Source organism: Temnothorax longispinosus, chromosome 9 (assembly GCF_030848805.1).
Source record: "Temnothorax longispinosus isolate EJ_2023e chromosome 9, Tlon_JGU_v1, whole genome shotgun sequence".
Classification (NCBI taxonomy): domain Eukaryota; kingdom Metazoa; phylum Arthropoda; class Insecta; order Hymenoptera; family Formicidae; genus Temnothorax; species Temnothorax longispinosus.
The window spans coordinates 8046187-8062252 of NC_092366.1; the positions used below are offsets into that span (position 1 = coordinate 8046187).

At 38.6% G+C, this 16066-nt stretch overlaps 1 protein-coding gene across 3 annotated transcripts in view; it reads left to right on the forward strand.

The window, feature by feature from the left end:
* The window catches only part of Nmo (serine/threonine-protein kinase nemo), a 121658-nt gene that overhangs the window by 79533 nt on the left and 26059 nt on the right, over positions 1-16066 (forward strand). For all 3 annotated transcript variants that reach the window (XR_011733494.1, XM_071787593.1, XM_071787592.1), the window contains exons 5-8: positions 12976-13061; positions 13660-13869; positions 14308-14496; positions 15015-15216. Coding sequence is in view for 2 of the 3 variants with exons in the window: in XM_071787593.1 (XP_071643694.1) it covers positions 12976-13061; positions 13660-13869; positions 14308-14496; positions 15015-15216 (687 nt within the window). In the remaining variant the exon portion in view is untranslated. The remainder of the gene's footprint in view (positions 1-12975; positions 13062-13659; positions 13870-14307; positions 14497-15014; positions 15217-16066) is intronic.

Here is a 16066-nt window from a genome sequence, read left to right on the forward strand (position 1 = left end):
GGGTAGCCACGTTAATTCATCATTCGTCATGTCGCTACTTTTGTTTCTCCTCCAGTCGGTTGTTTTCGAGGATAATTTGTCACGACAGGTTTCATCGCGTCTCATCCTCTCCAACCCCTCGTTCGTCACGAAGAATGCAACTCGAATCGCACGATAGCGGCGAAGACGAAGGCGAAGACGAAGGAGAGCCCGCTGCGTTCACCCTTCGCAGCTTCGCTTCCGCTCTCGACCCGAAAGGAGGTTTGTGGCGCAACTGGTGCAACGCGAATGCGACGGGAGAGTACAACGCGAATGCGTCGGATTTATTATGCGCCGGCCGACCGAAGCGCACCGCCGCGAATAGTAATTTTTCCTCGTTTTCTCATTATCAAGATTTTTCCTGCTTTGTCACGGCGATGTCTTATTCATCCCGTCTCTCTCCAAGATTTTTCCTGCTTTGTCACGGCGATGTCTTATTCATCCCGTCTCTCTCTCTCTCTCTCTCTCTCTCTCTCTCTCTCTCTCTCTCTCTCTCTTTCTCGTTTTGTTTTCTGTCTCCCGCCGCGACGAGATATAGTTACTTCTGAAATTACTGTCTTCGATACACTCGTGAGCAAGCGCGAAAAGAAATAGTATCTTGATGTAACGTAATGTGATTGGAATGACTGTCGAGGTGAAATATGTGAGCCATGTGAAATTATCTTGAAGATATCGGGGATTTTTTACATAAATAACGAATGAATCAAGTGAGAAATAAAATAATAAGAAAGACACTGGCCATGATTTTCCTACTTTAATTATACAATTATAAAGTAGAAAATGGTCGCAATTATAAGTGTAATTTTCTGAAATTAAATTTACGAAAATTAACGTTCTAATGGAATTTTAGGATACAATACTCGTAATACAAATATTGATAATCTCGTTAAACTACTTGGATTTATACGTAATTTCTAGCGTTTCGCACAGCGTGAAAATCGGGACCAAGATTGCTAGGATAATCTTGCATTCGCTATTCACGCATTTGCTCAGAATTGCGCACTTGCCGAATGGTGAGCAGCTGATCTTTTGAAAAACCAATCGCGGACAGGACCGCTCTCTGTGCTTGGGTCAACGTCCGTTCGAGTCAGACCCGGACCCCGTCCTTCGGGTTCGCTCGAGCTTTTGTATGCTTCAACGGTTCAAATCTCAGGAGATTTCACGGAGATGCTAAATCAGAAAGCGGGACGCGTTTTTTACGTGTCCGGTAAGGTTAATCGCATGCGAATCGTCAATCGCATTTGCGGTCTTAGACGTGAAATTTTCAGCGTTTTAGCTCGAAGCTTCGAAAGTAAAATAAGACAAGGTGTCCTAGTGATACAGGAAACTTTATAACAACCCCTCGATTGTCAATCGCTCAACGTGATAGTCTCTTTGTACTTTTCTTTTTTTCATGTTTCATCTAAGTTTGTGCTCTGTTTTCTCTAGAGAAAACTTCTCTAAGAAATAAGAAGGGCCAGTCGTAGCGCAACATCTACCTGCATCGACAATATTAAGAAGTACGAAGAGGACGATGATTCTCGTTAGGGAGATCATAATCCGATCTTCTCACGGACGACTAGGCTATTTCGGACTTTCCCACCCAGTATAACGCGACGTACAAAGCTCAGGCAGATAGAGCAGAGAGAGCAGCGAGCTCTTCTTCTCTTGACTGGTCCGAAACCAGTCCTGCCGCCGCCCATCCGTGACCCCGGACCCCGTCATCCGGTCTCGGCTCTGGCTTCTCCTCTAACTACCTCGCCACTCCTCTGTTCCTTCGTTCTGTGTCCTCCTACCTCCTCCCTCTGCCCCCTCCTTTCTGCCCGTTGCGACGTTTTAATTAAGGAGCAATATCCTTTTGAAGAGAAATTGCGCGCGTTTCTCTTTTTAATCCATCGAGAAGGTGGGCGCGCCGCGTGCCAACATTGTGTAACAACAAATCGATATCTCGCAACAAGAGCAACCGATATCGTTCCAAAGAGAGAAAGCGGAAGGAAGGGAAATATATTTTTAGACGGATAAACAGTATCGGAGAATTTAGTAAAGAATTGAACTTAAGGAGGTTGAAGCGATCCAGTTGAGTCAATTGACGGTTTAGAAAAAAGTTTTTTATTAGGTCATTAAAAAATCTGTATTAGGTATCATTTTATTCTCCATACGCTGCTATTGCATAAAACGTATAGTAAAAGTATCATATTATGCATCTTTATATTTTAATTAGCTAAAAACGAAACACTTTTTTGCCAATGCCAACTTGAAAACTTGTAGTATTGCTAATTATTTCAATATAAAAATGGCATGAATATATGTTTTGCCGTTGATAGAATGAAATAATGATTCTTACTGGTAGCTCCCTTGACAATTATATAAGCTATCGATTTTTTAATAACTTTCCGTCGATTATATTAAATACGATTGAAACTTGGCAACGTTTCACTTTTATGGGGTTGGTAGCAGTACTCGCCTCTGTGTTGAGCCACGTAACGGCAGTTGCTAAACGTAAACATGCCGGTGAATTTTCTGTCATTCTGGATAAGAGGTTAGGTGCCCGCGTTTTGGCTATACCCAAATCCTGTCGGTATGTGCACGTTTTTGGTTCTCTTCCGTGCTGTGTCTACTATTTTGTAGTAATGTCAACGATTTTAAGGTTCGATCTCTTTTATGTTATGTTCACAATTTTTTGGTTTTCTTCAGTTAGATTCATGATTTTTTGGTTTTATTTCCAAAGAGAATCAAAAAATCGTGGACATAGCACGGAAGAGAACCACAAAAATGTGCACATACCGACAGGATTCGGGTACAGCCAAAACGCGGGCGACGCTGCGTTGCCACATCTACCTACTCGCGAACTATCAACTGCTATTTCAGTCTAATTTCGATCGCTTTAACTTGTAATATATTTGTTATTAGATGGTGAATACGTGTTTTCTTGCGTTCTAAATGTTCGCATTAATTTACTGTACGCGTAGGCACGTTTTTTGAGCGTTTATATAGACTAAATATTAAAGAAAATTGGGATCAATCATCGCCGTCAACGCTTTCTCCATCTAACCCCATGTAAAACGACGCATTTTTGGAAATTAATATCTCAGCTTCTGGATGGTCAATAAATCTGAAATAATTCTCACACATGCGGTAGATCCTATACTATCATATATATTTTTTACAAACTAAAATCTAGAGTTGACCAAACTGCTTCAACCTCCTTAATCTCGACGAGAACTGCATCGTAAAATTGTGTCCGAGAGTGGATCTTCTTACTTTATTATGTATTCTTGAATTGCTTGATCTAAATTTAATTAATTGACTTTATTAATTTTGAACGTCGAAGACCTTTTGCCAAGCATTAAAGATATACCGGGAATTTGATGAATTAAATTTTAAATAAATTGTTCTCGGTATCGCTTTTGTCAGTTACTAATAGTTTCGCAAAAAAACTAATCGTTTTTCGGAGATTACACTAATTCAAAAATTTTAAAAAGGGTGCGGGAAAATATGAAATACTCCAATTACATTATGCAAATCTATATTCCCCAACTTTTGGCATTATCTTCAAAGAAAATGGCTTTCCACATAATACTTTTATATATTTCGTAATATCTCTTAAGAAAATATAAGATTTCAAATTATGAAATAATTTTTCCCTATAATAAGCAAGATACACTTTAGCGCGATATTTTTCACTCGAAATTATCACGAAATCACATACTCTATAGAGTGATTTGTAGTGGTGGTAATAGTAATAGTAGTAGTAGTAGTAGTAGTAGTAGTAGTAGTAGTAGTAGTAGTAGTAGTAGTAGTAGTAGTAGTAGTAGTAGTAATAATAGTAGTAGTAGTAGTAGTAATTTCCGCGCAGAGAGAGAGTGTGACACGTGTCGCGCGGTGTGTCTGACTTCGTCGATTTGTACGCTCGTACTACTTGCTAGTGGTTGCGATCGACGTCAAACAAACCTAATGAGCGGATTACACGGTGTATAATCTCGTTCACAGTTAAGTGTGACGTATAACATAAAGCGATAGAGAAAAGAAGAGAAAGAGGCTGAGGAAGAAAGTGACGAAATAATTTAATTAAATACCCGGCGTATTTTGCGGGCGAGCAAGCGGGATATAACGTTTTTACTTCGATGTTTCTGCATCGACACGAAGTCAAAACGGATAAAAATATGTCGAAATATAATTCGTTATTGATATATTTTGTAATCATCAGATTGGTGATTACGATAAAATTGTATGATTTTTTATGATTATTTTATTTGCACGTGACTGCATTATTATTACAAGTTCAATAATTTTAACCCTAATTGCGATAAATATTGTTCATTGCAATTACAATTATAATTACAATTAATTATGAATTTCAATAAATTTCAAGAAAGTCAATTTTTCAAACTTTACTATTGACTTAATTGAACAACCGATATGGACAAATTTCTATGCTACAATTAGTCTTCGTTAATTCGCGATCTGCGAATTAATGAGGATCGTAATTTCCCCCGAATCGCCGCCCCGAGTCGAAGCCAGAAGTCGTCGAAGTTAATAATTCAAAGTCCCGCTCTTAAGAGCAAATATTAGCTCACATTCTCTTCAGTTGCCTGTCGTTCTTCTACAATATTCTATACATTGTACGTTAACAAGCACCGACATTAAATCGGCTGGAACTTCGCCAGGGCGAACCCTCTTGGCTTCGAGTTTTCGTTGCACGTGCGCGAGCCACGTGCAATAGCGACAGTGGATCAAATTTTTGGGTTCGATTTCTCACGCCATATTTCGCCCGAAACATCGCTATTCCATCAGCTTCAGTCTTTATTTTATATTAAAAACTTGTTATTTTATTTTTTTTTATTGAAAACGTTTTATGATTATTATTATCGAGAACATTTTATACGTATTATTTGATAATGCAATAATTTACATATATTGATATAATTTTTATAAGTTGCGAAGAAATAAAAGTATCTATGCATTATACAATATTTTTGATAAAGAAAGAATAAAATAAAAATTGGTTGACACTTTTGTTATATATGAACTATAAATTTGATATAAGGCCATGCGATAAAAATCCAACACTTTTTCCTTTCCTTACCTATACCTATATGCAATTTGACTCTTCGTGCTCGCAGGAGACCTTATGTCTTTGACTTATGTCTTATACCTTTAGTAAAACGTAGTTCATGATATGCTAGTCTGTAACGATCTAATTTGACGGTACAAGGATGTGCTACGAGGTACGAAGGCGAGACGCATGCCGGAAGCGGATCGATGCGATGCCAATGTACATGAGTACGCGCGTGCGTGTTGCTAATTAAATTCAACTCCGATCCGGAATTGACTTAATCGACAACAGGTGTATCGATCAAGGATAATATTCTGAGAACGACGGTGGTTATATATGCATGTCGCGGAGTTGAATCCTCAATCAAACGCGCGATAGAAACCATGATATCGTAAATTACACGACATTTTCATTAAACGGAATAATACGACGTATACGCCAGTTGGCCGAACAGGTGAAATTATCCAATTACCAATTACTAACGGATATAAATAGATTATTGTATAAACAAAAGATAATCAGAAATTACATTATATTAAAAAAAGCGAGAATGCGTAGTGAAATAATTATGAAATTATCAATTGTTTTACACATAAAAAAGATTTTTTTTTTTTCAATCTTCGAAGATTTATCAGACTTCTGTTCTAATTTTCAAATTTTTGAATTTATAGTTTAAATTCTTAATTTGCGGGAGCGTAACTTTGTTATATGTACGACGAAGTCCCGAAATTGAAAAGGATTGACGAGCGCTGGCACGCTTTTGTGCGCGTTTGCGGTACAAGAGCGAGTGGAAACTTTACGGAGCGACGAACGAAATTTCGACGGAAGTGCAAAAGCTCACCGATCACCGAGAGCACATCGCTCCCGCCATGCTACGCCACGGTGGTATTAGCGGCGGTATTGTGCCACGTTGTTACGGCTCGACGGGCAAGAGCCGTCCAACATTTAAGACACACTTCGCGAACTCTGACGCGTGACAGGAAGCCGCGCGGCGGCGCTCATTATACGAATCCTTTTCTATCTCCTCGCCGCGAGATAAATTACTCGGCGCGGATTAACGCGACGGGGTGATTAATCGCGCGCCGGGTCGATTACTGCCCATTAACGGACTTTCCCGCGTCGTTCTCGAAGTCCTCAACGCGAGCTTCTCTTTTTTTTTTGCCAAGCGATCCCGCTTTCGCGATTCTACCGACTCCGCGAGGAAGGACGACCGGGAGTTCGACGTTCTAATGTATGAATGTCCGCGTTTACTCTCTAAATCTCATAGAGTTGTTTCACTACTAATATATTAGAGTGATTGCGATAGTTACTCCAAAAAAGAGGGTTGTCATATCTAATTTGAGTAAATGCGGGCACTCATAATTTTTCACTGAAATTTTTAGAGCGGCTACTCTACCGGAATGATACGATCTTACTAAAGCTATAGTGAATCACGATTCGCTAAAGATCGACTGATAAATGACTAACACAGTGAAATTTTTCACTCAAAATTCGATATTCTAGAGTACCTAATACACTCCTATGGACACTGATCTATTGCACTCGAAAAGAGTGCCCTTTCATTCCAACTTATAGAGCGCAAATTTTACTCTTTCTTAGAGTGGCGAATCACTCAATTTTTACTTTTCGTTCAACTTACATTTCACTCGTTTTGAGTGATATTTCACTGTTCGACTTTCAGAGAGTAACGATTCCCGTGCGCTTATGAATCTCTTTCCTCGTATAAGTTTCGAGATAATACGACTACAAATAGATTTGTCAGCTTGAACAAATAGAAGCTCGGCTGCGCGCTATTGCCAAGACAATCTCAGGTGGTTGCCGCGCGTATAACGCGGTTATCGGCCTCGCTGAAAATAAGTTCGCGTGGTGCGAGGCTTCTTGTTTACAGTGGCGTGATTTCGATGACGTGGCGGCGGGACACGGGTATCAAAATAAACCGCGAGTATAGCGTCGCGACGCCGCGCCGCGCCGGCCGCGTTCGCGCGACGGCGCGGCGCGATGCTCCAATACCCGCGCTCTCATCGTGTGGATATTTGAAAAGTAGAACTTCAATTATACCGAAATTATATTAAATATTTATACAATAAAATTTTATGTAAATATATTATGAAATTATATTACGCGAGATAAAATATTATATTCGTAATACTCCAGCATTCTTATATCGTATTTTATTTATTAAATGGAATGTAACTCGGTAAATAATCTTCACTCAAGGCGCATGAAATTTTGATAATTTATTCAAAAAAATATTTAAAAATATTAAAAATTCAAAATATTCAAAAAAAAATCAAGCTAGAATAATGACGCTCAAAATGGTGAACTACTTTTCGAGTGTTCGAGTTGAAAACCTCATCACCGAGATCAGGAATCAGATTTTGCTCCGGCCGGGCCGTCATTGTCGGGTTCATCGCACCTGACATTATGGCGTTCTCGTTGGCTGAATTCTTTATTTCCTTTCTCATTTGGCCGACGAGCGAGGTCGAGCGACTCCTTGATTATCGGCGTACGAAAGTCAAGGCTTCTCTTCGGGAGACTCGGTCTTGCCTCGGCTATCGACTCCCAAGGTTGTCGGCAACCTTCTTCCATCGTGGATGACACGAGCGGACGGACCAGACGGATCGTACCGGTAATTCATGAATAGTTACAAAAAATGCCGACACTTTAGACGAGAATAAACCTACGCGACCGGTTTTTCATGCTCTTTTATGCCTTTTAAGAGTTCTCTCCTGTTAATAAATATAATAGTGATAATCATTTTTCTTATTTATATATTAACGAATAAAAGTATGAATCCGAGAAGATCGTGTCAGGATTTCGTATCAATTTGGCTTTTCGTGAAAAATTCCACTAATTTTTTTCGACGTCATTTGAACATTTTGTCACATCCATTGCACTCGTCGATTAATTAGCACGATGTGTCCAATTAAATTAATTCAGTTTACATGGGATGTGGGAAAGAGAAAGAGAGAGAGAGAGAGAGAGAGAGAGAGAGAGAGAGAGAGAGAGAGAGAGAAGCGCGATCCAATACACACCAGGTCAAATGAAAATAACTGTAACCCTTCATCGGAAAACTTGTCCGTAGCTTGGTCAGCATTAATTGGCTTCCTTTGTCACGTTTTTTCCTTTTGCGTTAATCGGAAAAAATAACCGTTTTTGCATCGCGATCACGTTTATCGTCGTGGCGAAATGACGCGCGCGTAAAATCACGTTGATTAGAGGGAGTACGCGAGTCGGCTAATTTCGTTGATAAAGGACATTAAATAATTGGGATATTCATAAGTGGCTCGCTGATGGACTTTAATTAGCAGGCGTTTCCGCACGCGCACGGCTAATTAATTGCTCGGTATAACTGAATTCACGGATTTATTCCGGCTCTCGCCGGGATTTTATCGATGGTGGTGGACAAGCGACAAATTAAGTTGACTTATAACGCGTGATTGACACAATATCGCAAATGCAGACTAACAAGATGTTTCGCCGTATAATGTTTCAATAGAATGCAATTCGCGCGGCAGATTAACTAGAAACTAATTAAGAGGCTTAAGGGGATGCTGGAGACAGGTCTGTTTTACCACGAAATTTTCAGACACACAAATCTTTTGACTGATTTCACCGAATAAAAAATTTTTTGTCCAGAATTAAAGTATGGACGATAACGAAGACGGCAGGCACCAATTGCGTATGAAAAACAAAAAAAAATTAGAAAATTACATTTTTATTTTCGATTCTGCGGTCGACTCATGACAACATTTGCTGCAGATAAAAGTTTTAGACTGTGTACATATACAAAAACCTTGCAGCCGTCACGGAAATACAATAAAGAAGAATCCTGTGCTTGCAGAAATGAGCTGCGAGCTTTAGTATAAGAGAAAAGTATGTTAGAAAATTTCATATGCACATGTTACGCGTTTCCCCGAATTCAGCCAAAAACATACGGATCAGTATAACGGGTAGCCCTAGAGCAGGCGCTCTGTATGTATGTGTAAGAATCGGTGAGCACTTCTTTATCGACGCTGGTCGAGTTTGCCTGCGCTCTGTATGTATATGTAAGAATCGGTGAGCACTTCTTTATCGACGCTGATCGAGTTCGCCCGCGACTCCAGCATCCCCTTAAATGTGCGAATTCTGCACAATATCATTGACTAGTTTTGATCGCTTATAATATTTTATCTTTTTTATTATATTAATAACTATATTATATAATTTTTTATTGTATTACGTAATTAAAAACCTATTATGATCTCGACGTTTGCATATCGGGATTTTCGAGTCTAATTAGTTCAGTTTAAAAACATGCTATTAAAATATTGTGCGATGTTTGTAAAAGATGTGTATTTCTCTGTATATTTTTCAGAAGAATTTCTTTCCTTTCTGTAACATTTTTAGATCTTTAATATATTTAAAAAGTTCAAGATTAAGTATTTTAATGCTTAAACCTTTAATGCTTGAACCTTTAATCTTTTAACAAAAAATGAAGTTTTATTTTTGATATACTTAAGATTCATCAAAATTTTTTAGCTTCAATAGCTTGTCAGCTTCAATAGCTTTTTCGCAGTTTTCAGTATAGCTTCTTCGCTTTCAATTTCTTGCTCAATGAACGAGAAATTACAGAACGTTGGTGATTTAGTCTTAATATATGATCTCTAAAATTCATTGATTTATAAATATTTGCATGCATTTATCCACTGGTTGGTCATCTATCGACTTTTCCTTTTAAACACGGTTTTCTTTTTCGCCGGAAAGAAGACGGAAAGAAATACGAATTCATCTGTAATAATTTAACATTCGATTAAGCCGCGGTGCAGCTTGGTGCGGCTAAATGAATTTTTTACGCTGCTTAAACAAGTGCACGTGAAGATTCCGGCTTGACAAGAAAGAGAGAGAGAGAGAGAGAGAGAGCTTTCGGGATGCGAGTTAATCGCGTGCGAACGGATACGATAATAAGAGCGGCTATACCGCAAACCTGGCCGAGGGACTTTAATTACGAGGCGAACACGCTCCCCGGTGTCGCCAGCCACCCCCCAGACGATGGATTACCCCCTCGGCAATATTACCGAGTTTTATTGCCGCGAAGATCGAGACCCGAATGCGCTCCCGGCACGACTCACATTCAGGGCCGATCGTGTGCGTGATTTGACACGATTCCAGAAGTGATCCTACAGTTTCAGGTTGATATTTCATATGTCGTATGACAAATTTTTTAAGCATGTTAATTGCGGGATAGAGAAGTTCTCGAGTTTCTAGAAATCTTCTATCTTGTAGCCAATGTAGCCAATTAGTAAGGCCCGACAAAGCTTGTTGTACGACACATGAAATATCAGGCTTAGACATTACGTGCGTATAAAAAATTATGTAAATTACCAGATATATCTGGGAATTCAAATAGACCATGGTCCAACCGCTAGTAGGTCAGTAAACCGCTTTATTTTCTATATAATTTTATTTCATCACGCACGTCTGCGAGGATATTCCGATAATGAATTTTCCGATAATTCGTTGTCGCATTGTAACGATCTGTTGCCTGACGGTCTTCTTTCAATTTCAATGAACGTCGCGAAAGAACGGGGAAGACTGAATCGAACGTTCTTCGAACTAACTGCCAATATGTTGCACCTTAAAATACACACACCGGGTCTTTTTTCAATGTACTTTCTGAAACAACGTAAACGAACAGTAAAGTCGATTCGTTGACAGGGATGGATCGGGAAACAACTGAAGGAATCTCGTTACGGCCCTGTTCGGCCGCTACCCTACCGTGCCATTTCTCACCTCTCCACGTTTCACCATTCTTGCGCGGGAGAGAAATCGCTTTCTTAAAGTAAAGGCGAGAAAACAAAGGCAAACAGAAGAATAAGCTCTTGCGAAACCTCTCTATGAGTTAGGCCGATTTTTTACCGTAAAAAATAAACTAATTCAAGAAATGTAGAAAAGAAGAGAGATCACGTCGCTTTCTCGAACGCTTCGTATATCGACTAATTGAATCAGTGCTGATTAAAGCGCCATGTGCGTCACTTGTGTATTTATAAAACGAGCGAAGAATGCGATCGATTTGAAACACTGCTTCTATCGACATCATCCCGTTTACGATATTTACTCTCTAAAAATCGAAGAGTAAAAAATGAAATATCACTCAAAAGGAGTGAAATGCAAGTGTAATGAAAAGTGAAAGATGAGCCTGTGCACATCGAGTGATTCGCCATTCTAAGAAAGAGTATAAAAATTGCGCTCTATAAGTTGGAGTGAAATCGCACTCCATCAGAGTGAAAGGGCACTTTTTTCGATTGCAGTTAGATCAGTGTATAGGAATGAATTACGTCACTCTACAATTTTGAGTAGAAACTTTTACTTTGTTAGAGTCATTTATCAGTCGTCGATTTTTAGTGAATCGTGATTCACTATAACTTGTGATTGTATATCGCGTCGCTCTAAAAATTTGGGTGAAAAATCCACTCCTACCTTATGAGTGTCCGCATTTACTCAAATTAGAGTGACAACCCTCTCTTTTGGAATGACTGTCGCAATCTCTCTAATATATTAGTGGCGAAACCACTCTGTGAGATTTAGAGAGTACCAATCAATAACGTTACAGTTTACCGTTAAACTTGTCCGACCTTTCCCCTAACGAAGCAGTCTATCGGCTGTTAAATTCCTGCATGCTATAAATAATTAATTCGAGCTTCGAGAGACCTGCCTCTCTTGTCATCGTCATTATCGTCATTGTCATCATCTGCAAAATCCAAAATGGAAACTATAGAAATAATTATACATTTTCAGTCATAATATATCAACGTTACGTATAACCTCAGATTTATATTATAAGATAAATTTTAAAATTAAGTATATCAAATTTTATAATGAGAATATTAAAAAAGCCTGGAGAAAATCGGAAAGTTTGAAAATTTTTTAATTTATAGAAGTTTACTTTTTAATAATATCATGAAGTTAATTATACCAAGTTTATGATATTATAAAGTTGCAATTTTTTATATTAGAAAGTCATTTTTTCTAAATTTCTCGATCTTTTGTAAATTTTTATTCTTGTAATTCTCTTAGATTTGTCATTACGTTTTTTTCTTAAGTGTTAAATGTTATTTAAAATATTAAATTATTAGTTAAATATTAAATAAAATTCGCACATACAATACATGGATTAAGCTGCAACGGATCCATAAAAATTTTTACGTTTCGCATTGTTCCATTAAGGAAATAAATTCGGTTATTATTCATCGCATTTGCGCGGAATACCGCGCGGCCCGAATTTCATCGACGGGCATTTTCGACAAAATAATAACCGATTTTTGATTAAGCCTAATATAATCACCGTCCCGAAGTGCCCCGAATTTTCATCAGCAGAGAGAGAGAGAGAGAGAGAGAGAGTCGGGCGTGAATTTTCATCGGTACGAAAATTGGGTTCACGTCGACGCGACCGACGCGACGTGTCATGTCACAGCAACGGCGTCTCTGATGTTTTGTCAGCTTGTCATGCCGCCGAGAAAAATTCTTCCATCACTATCATTTTCGCAGTCTCGCACGAGCGAGACGACGGCGACGCGGCGATCTCGTGTCAATTTTCACGATCGATAAAAAGCCCCGCGTCCTCGTGATTAATTTTCATCGATGCTCGGTGACGTTGCTGCTGTTCCCGTCAAATTGACTGGCGAGCGAATCGAATTTAACGCTGACGGTTTTTCTAAACGAAATTATCCGAAATTCGCAAATATTTTCTATTATTCGAGTATGATTGAATTCTTCAGTGATCTTTAAAAACTTTTCGATATATCTAATATCTTATATCTCTTATTGCGTATTTCTTATCTGACAATAAAAAAATAATTGATATTTTATTGATATTTATCTTTAAAACTTGAAGAGATTATAATTAAAATAGATTTATAATTTGCGACATATTGTGCTTTCAGGCCTCAAGTACCTTCACTCGGCCCGAATTCTCCACAGGGACATTAAACCCGGGAACCTCTTAGTGAACAGCAATTGCGTGCTAAAAGTGAGTCTCGATCTAGATATCTCAGAATCTAAATGTTAATCTTGAACATAAATCTGTACCTTAGAGGTAAAGAATCGTATCTCCAGTTTTTGTCAAAATGGAGTTAATATACAGTTTTCAATATAATAGGAGCTTAAATTGTATAATGGTAAAGCGCCTTATGTCTATTATTACTAGTTCTTAGGATACAATGTTTATATAGGAAAAGTCGTATTAAAAATTTTTATAGTTCTTAATTTTTAAACTAGGTACAGCGTGGCAGTTGTACTATTAAATATGTCAGTTAAATTACTTTATTAAAATAAATCAAGTTGTTACTTTTACTTTAAATGTAAAAAATACATTATTTTTCTATTTAAAACTTTAAACCTTGTTTTCTCTCAATTCATAATAATGGAGATACGATTCTTTGCCTCTAACAACAGAAACATATTTCCTCCGATTGAACTCGACGATGAGAAAATACAGATAGCGGAGGATCTTTTTGACCCACATAAATGCTTTGTCCCAAATAGGAGTGATATTCTAAATTTAGCTACCTAGTCTATTCTATTTACGTCGAACAGCCAAGCGTTACTAGCGTGTCCTCTTTCTCCAGATCTGTGATTTCGGGTTGGCCCGGGTGGCGGAACCCGACCAGAACGTCCACATGACCCAGGAAGTGGTGACACAGTATTATCGCGCGCCGGAAATCCTGATGGGCGCGCGGCACTACACCGCCGCGGTGGACGTGTGGAGCGTCGGCTGCATCTTCGGCGAGCTCCTACGCCGGCGGATCCTCTTCCAGGCCCAAAGCCCCGTGCAACAGGTGAGCGGAGCGGACCTCTCGAAAAATTCGACTTGCGTCTTTCCTCAGGATGAAGGGCCTCACGTCACACGTTGAACCTGGCGTATAATCCCGGCTATGCGAGATATCAGTAGAGAGATATCTCAGTCAGAGAGTTACCGCAAGTACTTTACGTCACTCGTGGAAGAAATCACTTCGCGATTACACTCTTAAATAATAAAGGGTGAAATTTGAACCAATACCTTGAGTTAAATAACATTTTGTTATTTTTAACTATTGTGTGTGTCGAAATTTATTATTTTAACACAAAACAGCATTTAGTTAAATTAACGACATATTGAGTAGGAGCAGTGGCGTCCTGTAGGAATGATTAAAAATGACTTAAATTGAGTATAATTTGGCACTACGAATTTAACGGTGTAAGCAATGAAAAAAATGCGCCTTCTTTCTTGATCGCAGCTCGAGTTAATCACGGAGCTGCTGGGTTCGCCCACTCTCGAGGAGATGAGGTATGCGTGCGAGGGCGCGAAGTCTCACATGCTGAGAAGGGCGCAGAAGCCGCCGTCGCTCGCGACCCTGTATAATCTTAGCAGCCAGGCGACGCACGAGGCCGTCCACTTGCTCTGCCAGATGCTAGTCTTCGATCCTGTAAGTTTGTTTCGCGCAAAAATAAATTTTTTTTCACTATTTCAGATCTTATTCCCTATTTTGATTTTATTTAATTTTATTCGGTAAATTAGTTTTAATTTTAATTTACATAATTTTTATACGTAAAATTATGGAAACTCAAAAATTTTCTTAGAACTTTTTACTTTTACACGGAGAGCATTTAGTTTACTTTATTTTATCGACAAAAATATTTCACAATTATATTTATCAATCATACCGTTTTTTTTTTTTTTTTATGAAACTACTATTTCTCTCCGCAAATTCATTTATTACTTCAATCAATAATAATTAGTGCTGTCATGGATTTCACGTTTTATTGTCAATTTTAACTATAAATTCAATTGTATTTATTTATATTGAAAATGACCAAAACGAATGACCAATTCATACTCTATTTATTCACGATTGCTGAGATTCTTCTCGTTTAGCCCGAATTTGGCTTTCATTTTATAATATATTTATCGACGTTCTCCCTTAACAATTATTGTGTTACGCAGGACAAGAGGATCACTGTGGTGGACGCCCTGGCGCATCCTTATCTGGACGAGGGTCGGCTTCGATATCATTCGTGCATGTGCACATGCTGTTACACGACGAGCGCCGGCATGAGACAGTACAGGGTGGATTTCGAGCCATCGGCCGCCCATCCGTTCGACGATCTCTGGGAGCGAAAGCTCACGAGCGTGCAGCAAGTAAAAGGTGAGAAATTCTGTCGCGTCGAAGATTCGATGTAAGAGACCAAGAAAAACGAGGAAAAAATGTTGCGCGAATGCCGTGTCTTTGGAGCATTTTATCTAGCGGAAAATATATTTATGAACATTCACGAAGATATTACGCAACATTTAATAATAACATGAATTTTGCGACGGTCGTGGAACAAATATTGAGAAAATATCTTTTTCTATATTTTCTGAAATGACTAGTAAATTTAATTTATTCAATGATAAATAAGATTTAAATTTACTTGCGTGATTTATTTAGAATGCTATTTATAGCAGAAAACTTTTGATATTTGACTATTTGACCACAACCGTTTTTTTTTTCATGTCGATATTTAATTGACTTTTTACGTCAAATCTTGCACGAAGTGCGATTGGCAGTTGGAGGTTCATTTTTGCGGTACAAATTGTAGAATGAAGCCAATATATTGTTTCGAGAATATATTGTCTCGGGGAATATCGCGCGTATCGTGGGTAGTGACGTACGCGGTAAGTATCTCAGGCACGTGCCTGCGCTATTCGAGAACAATAACCGCGATAAACACGCTCGCATGTGTGCGTGTCACGATAAATCATGGTTTATCTCAGCGCAGCGCCTGGTCGCTGAAAACCGTGGGGCTCTTGGGTATCTTTCCTCGCTGCTATAATCGTCAACGATGAAGCGGAGAGGAATGGCGGATCCAATAAGTAGAGTAAAAAAATACCGCTGTCATTATTCCTTTGTCCCGGCTCAGTTTAAAATAAAAGTTTAGCGACTTTCGCAAGTTTAGTTGTTTACATACAACGATTAACAGAAGCACGTAAAAACTTTGTAAAATTTAAAAGTATTA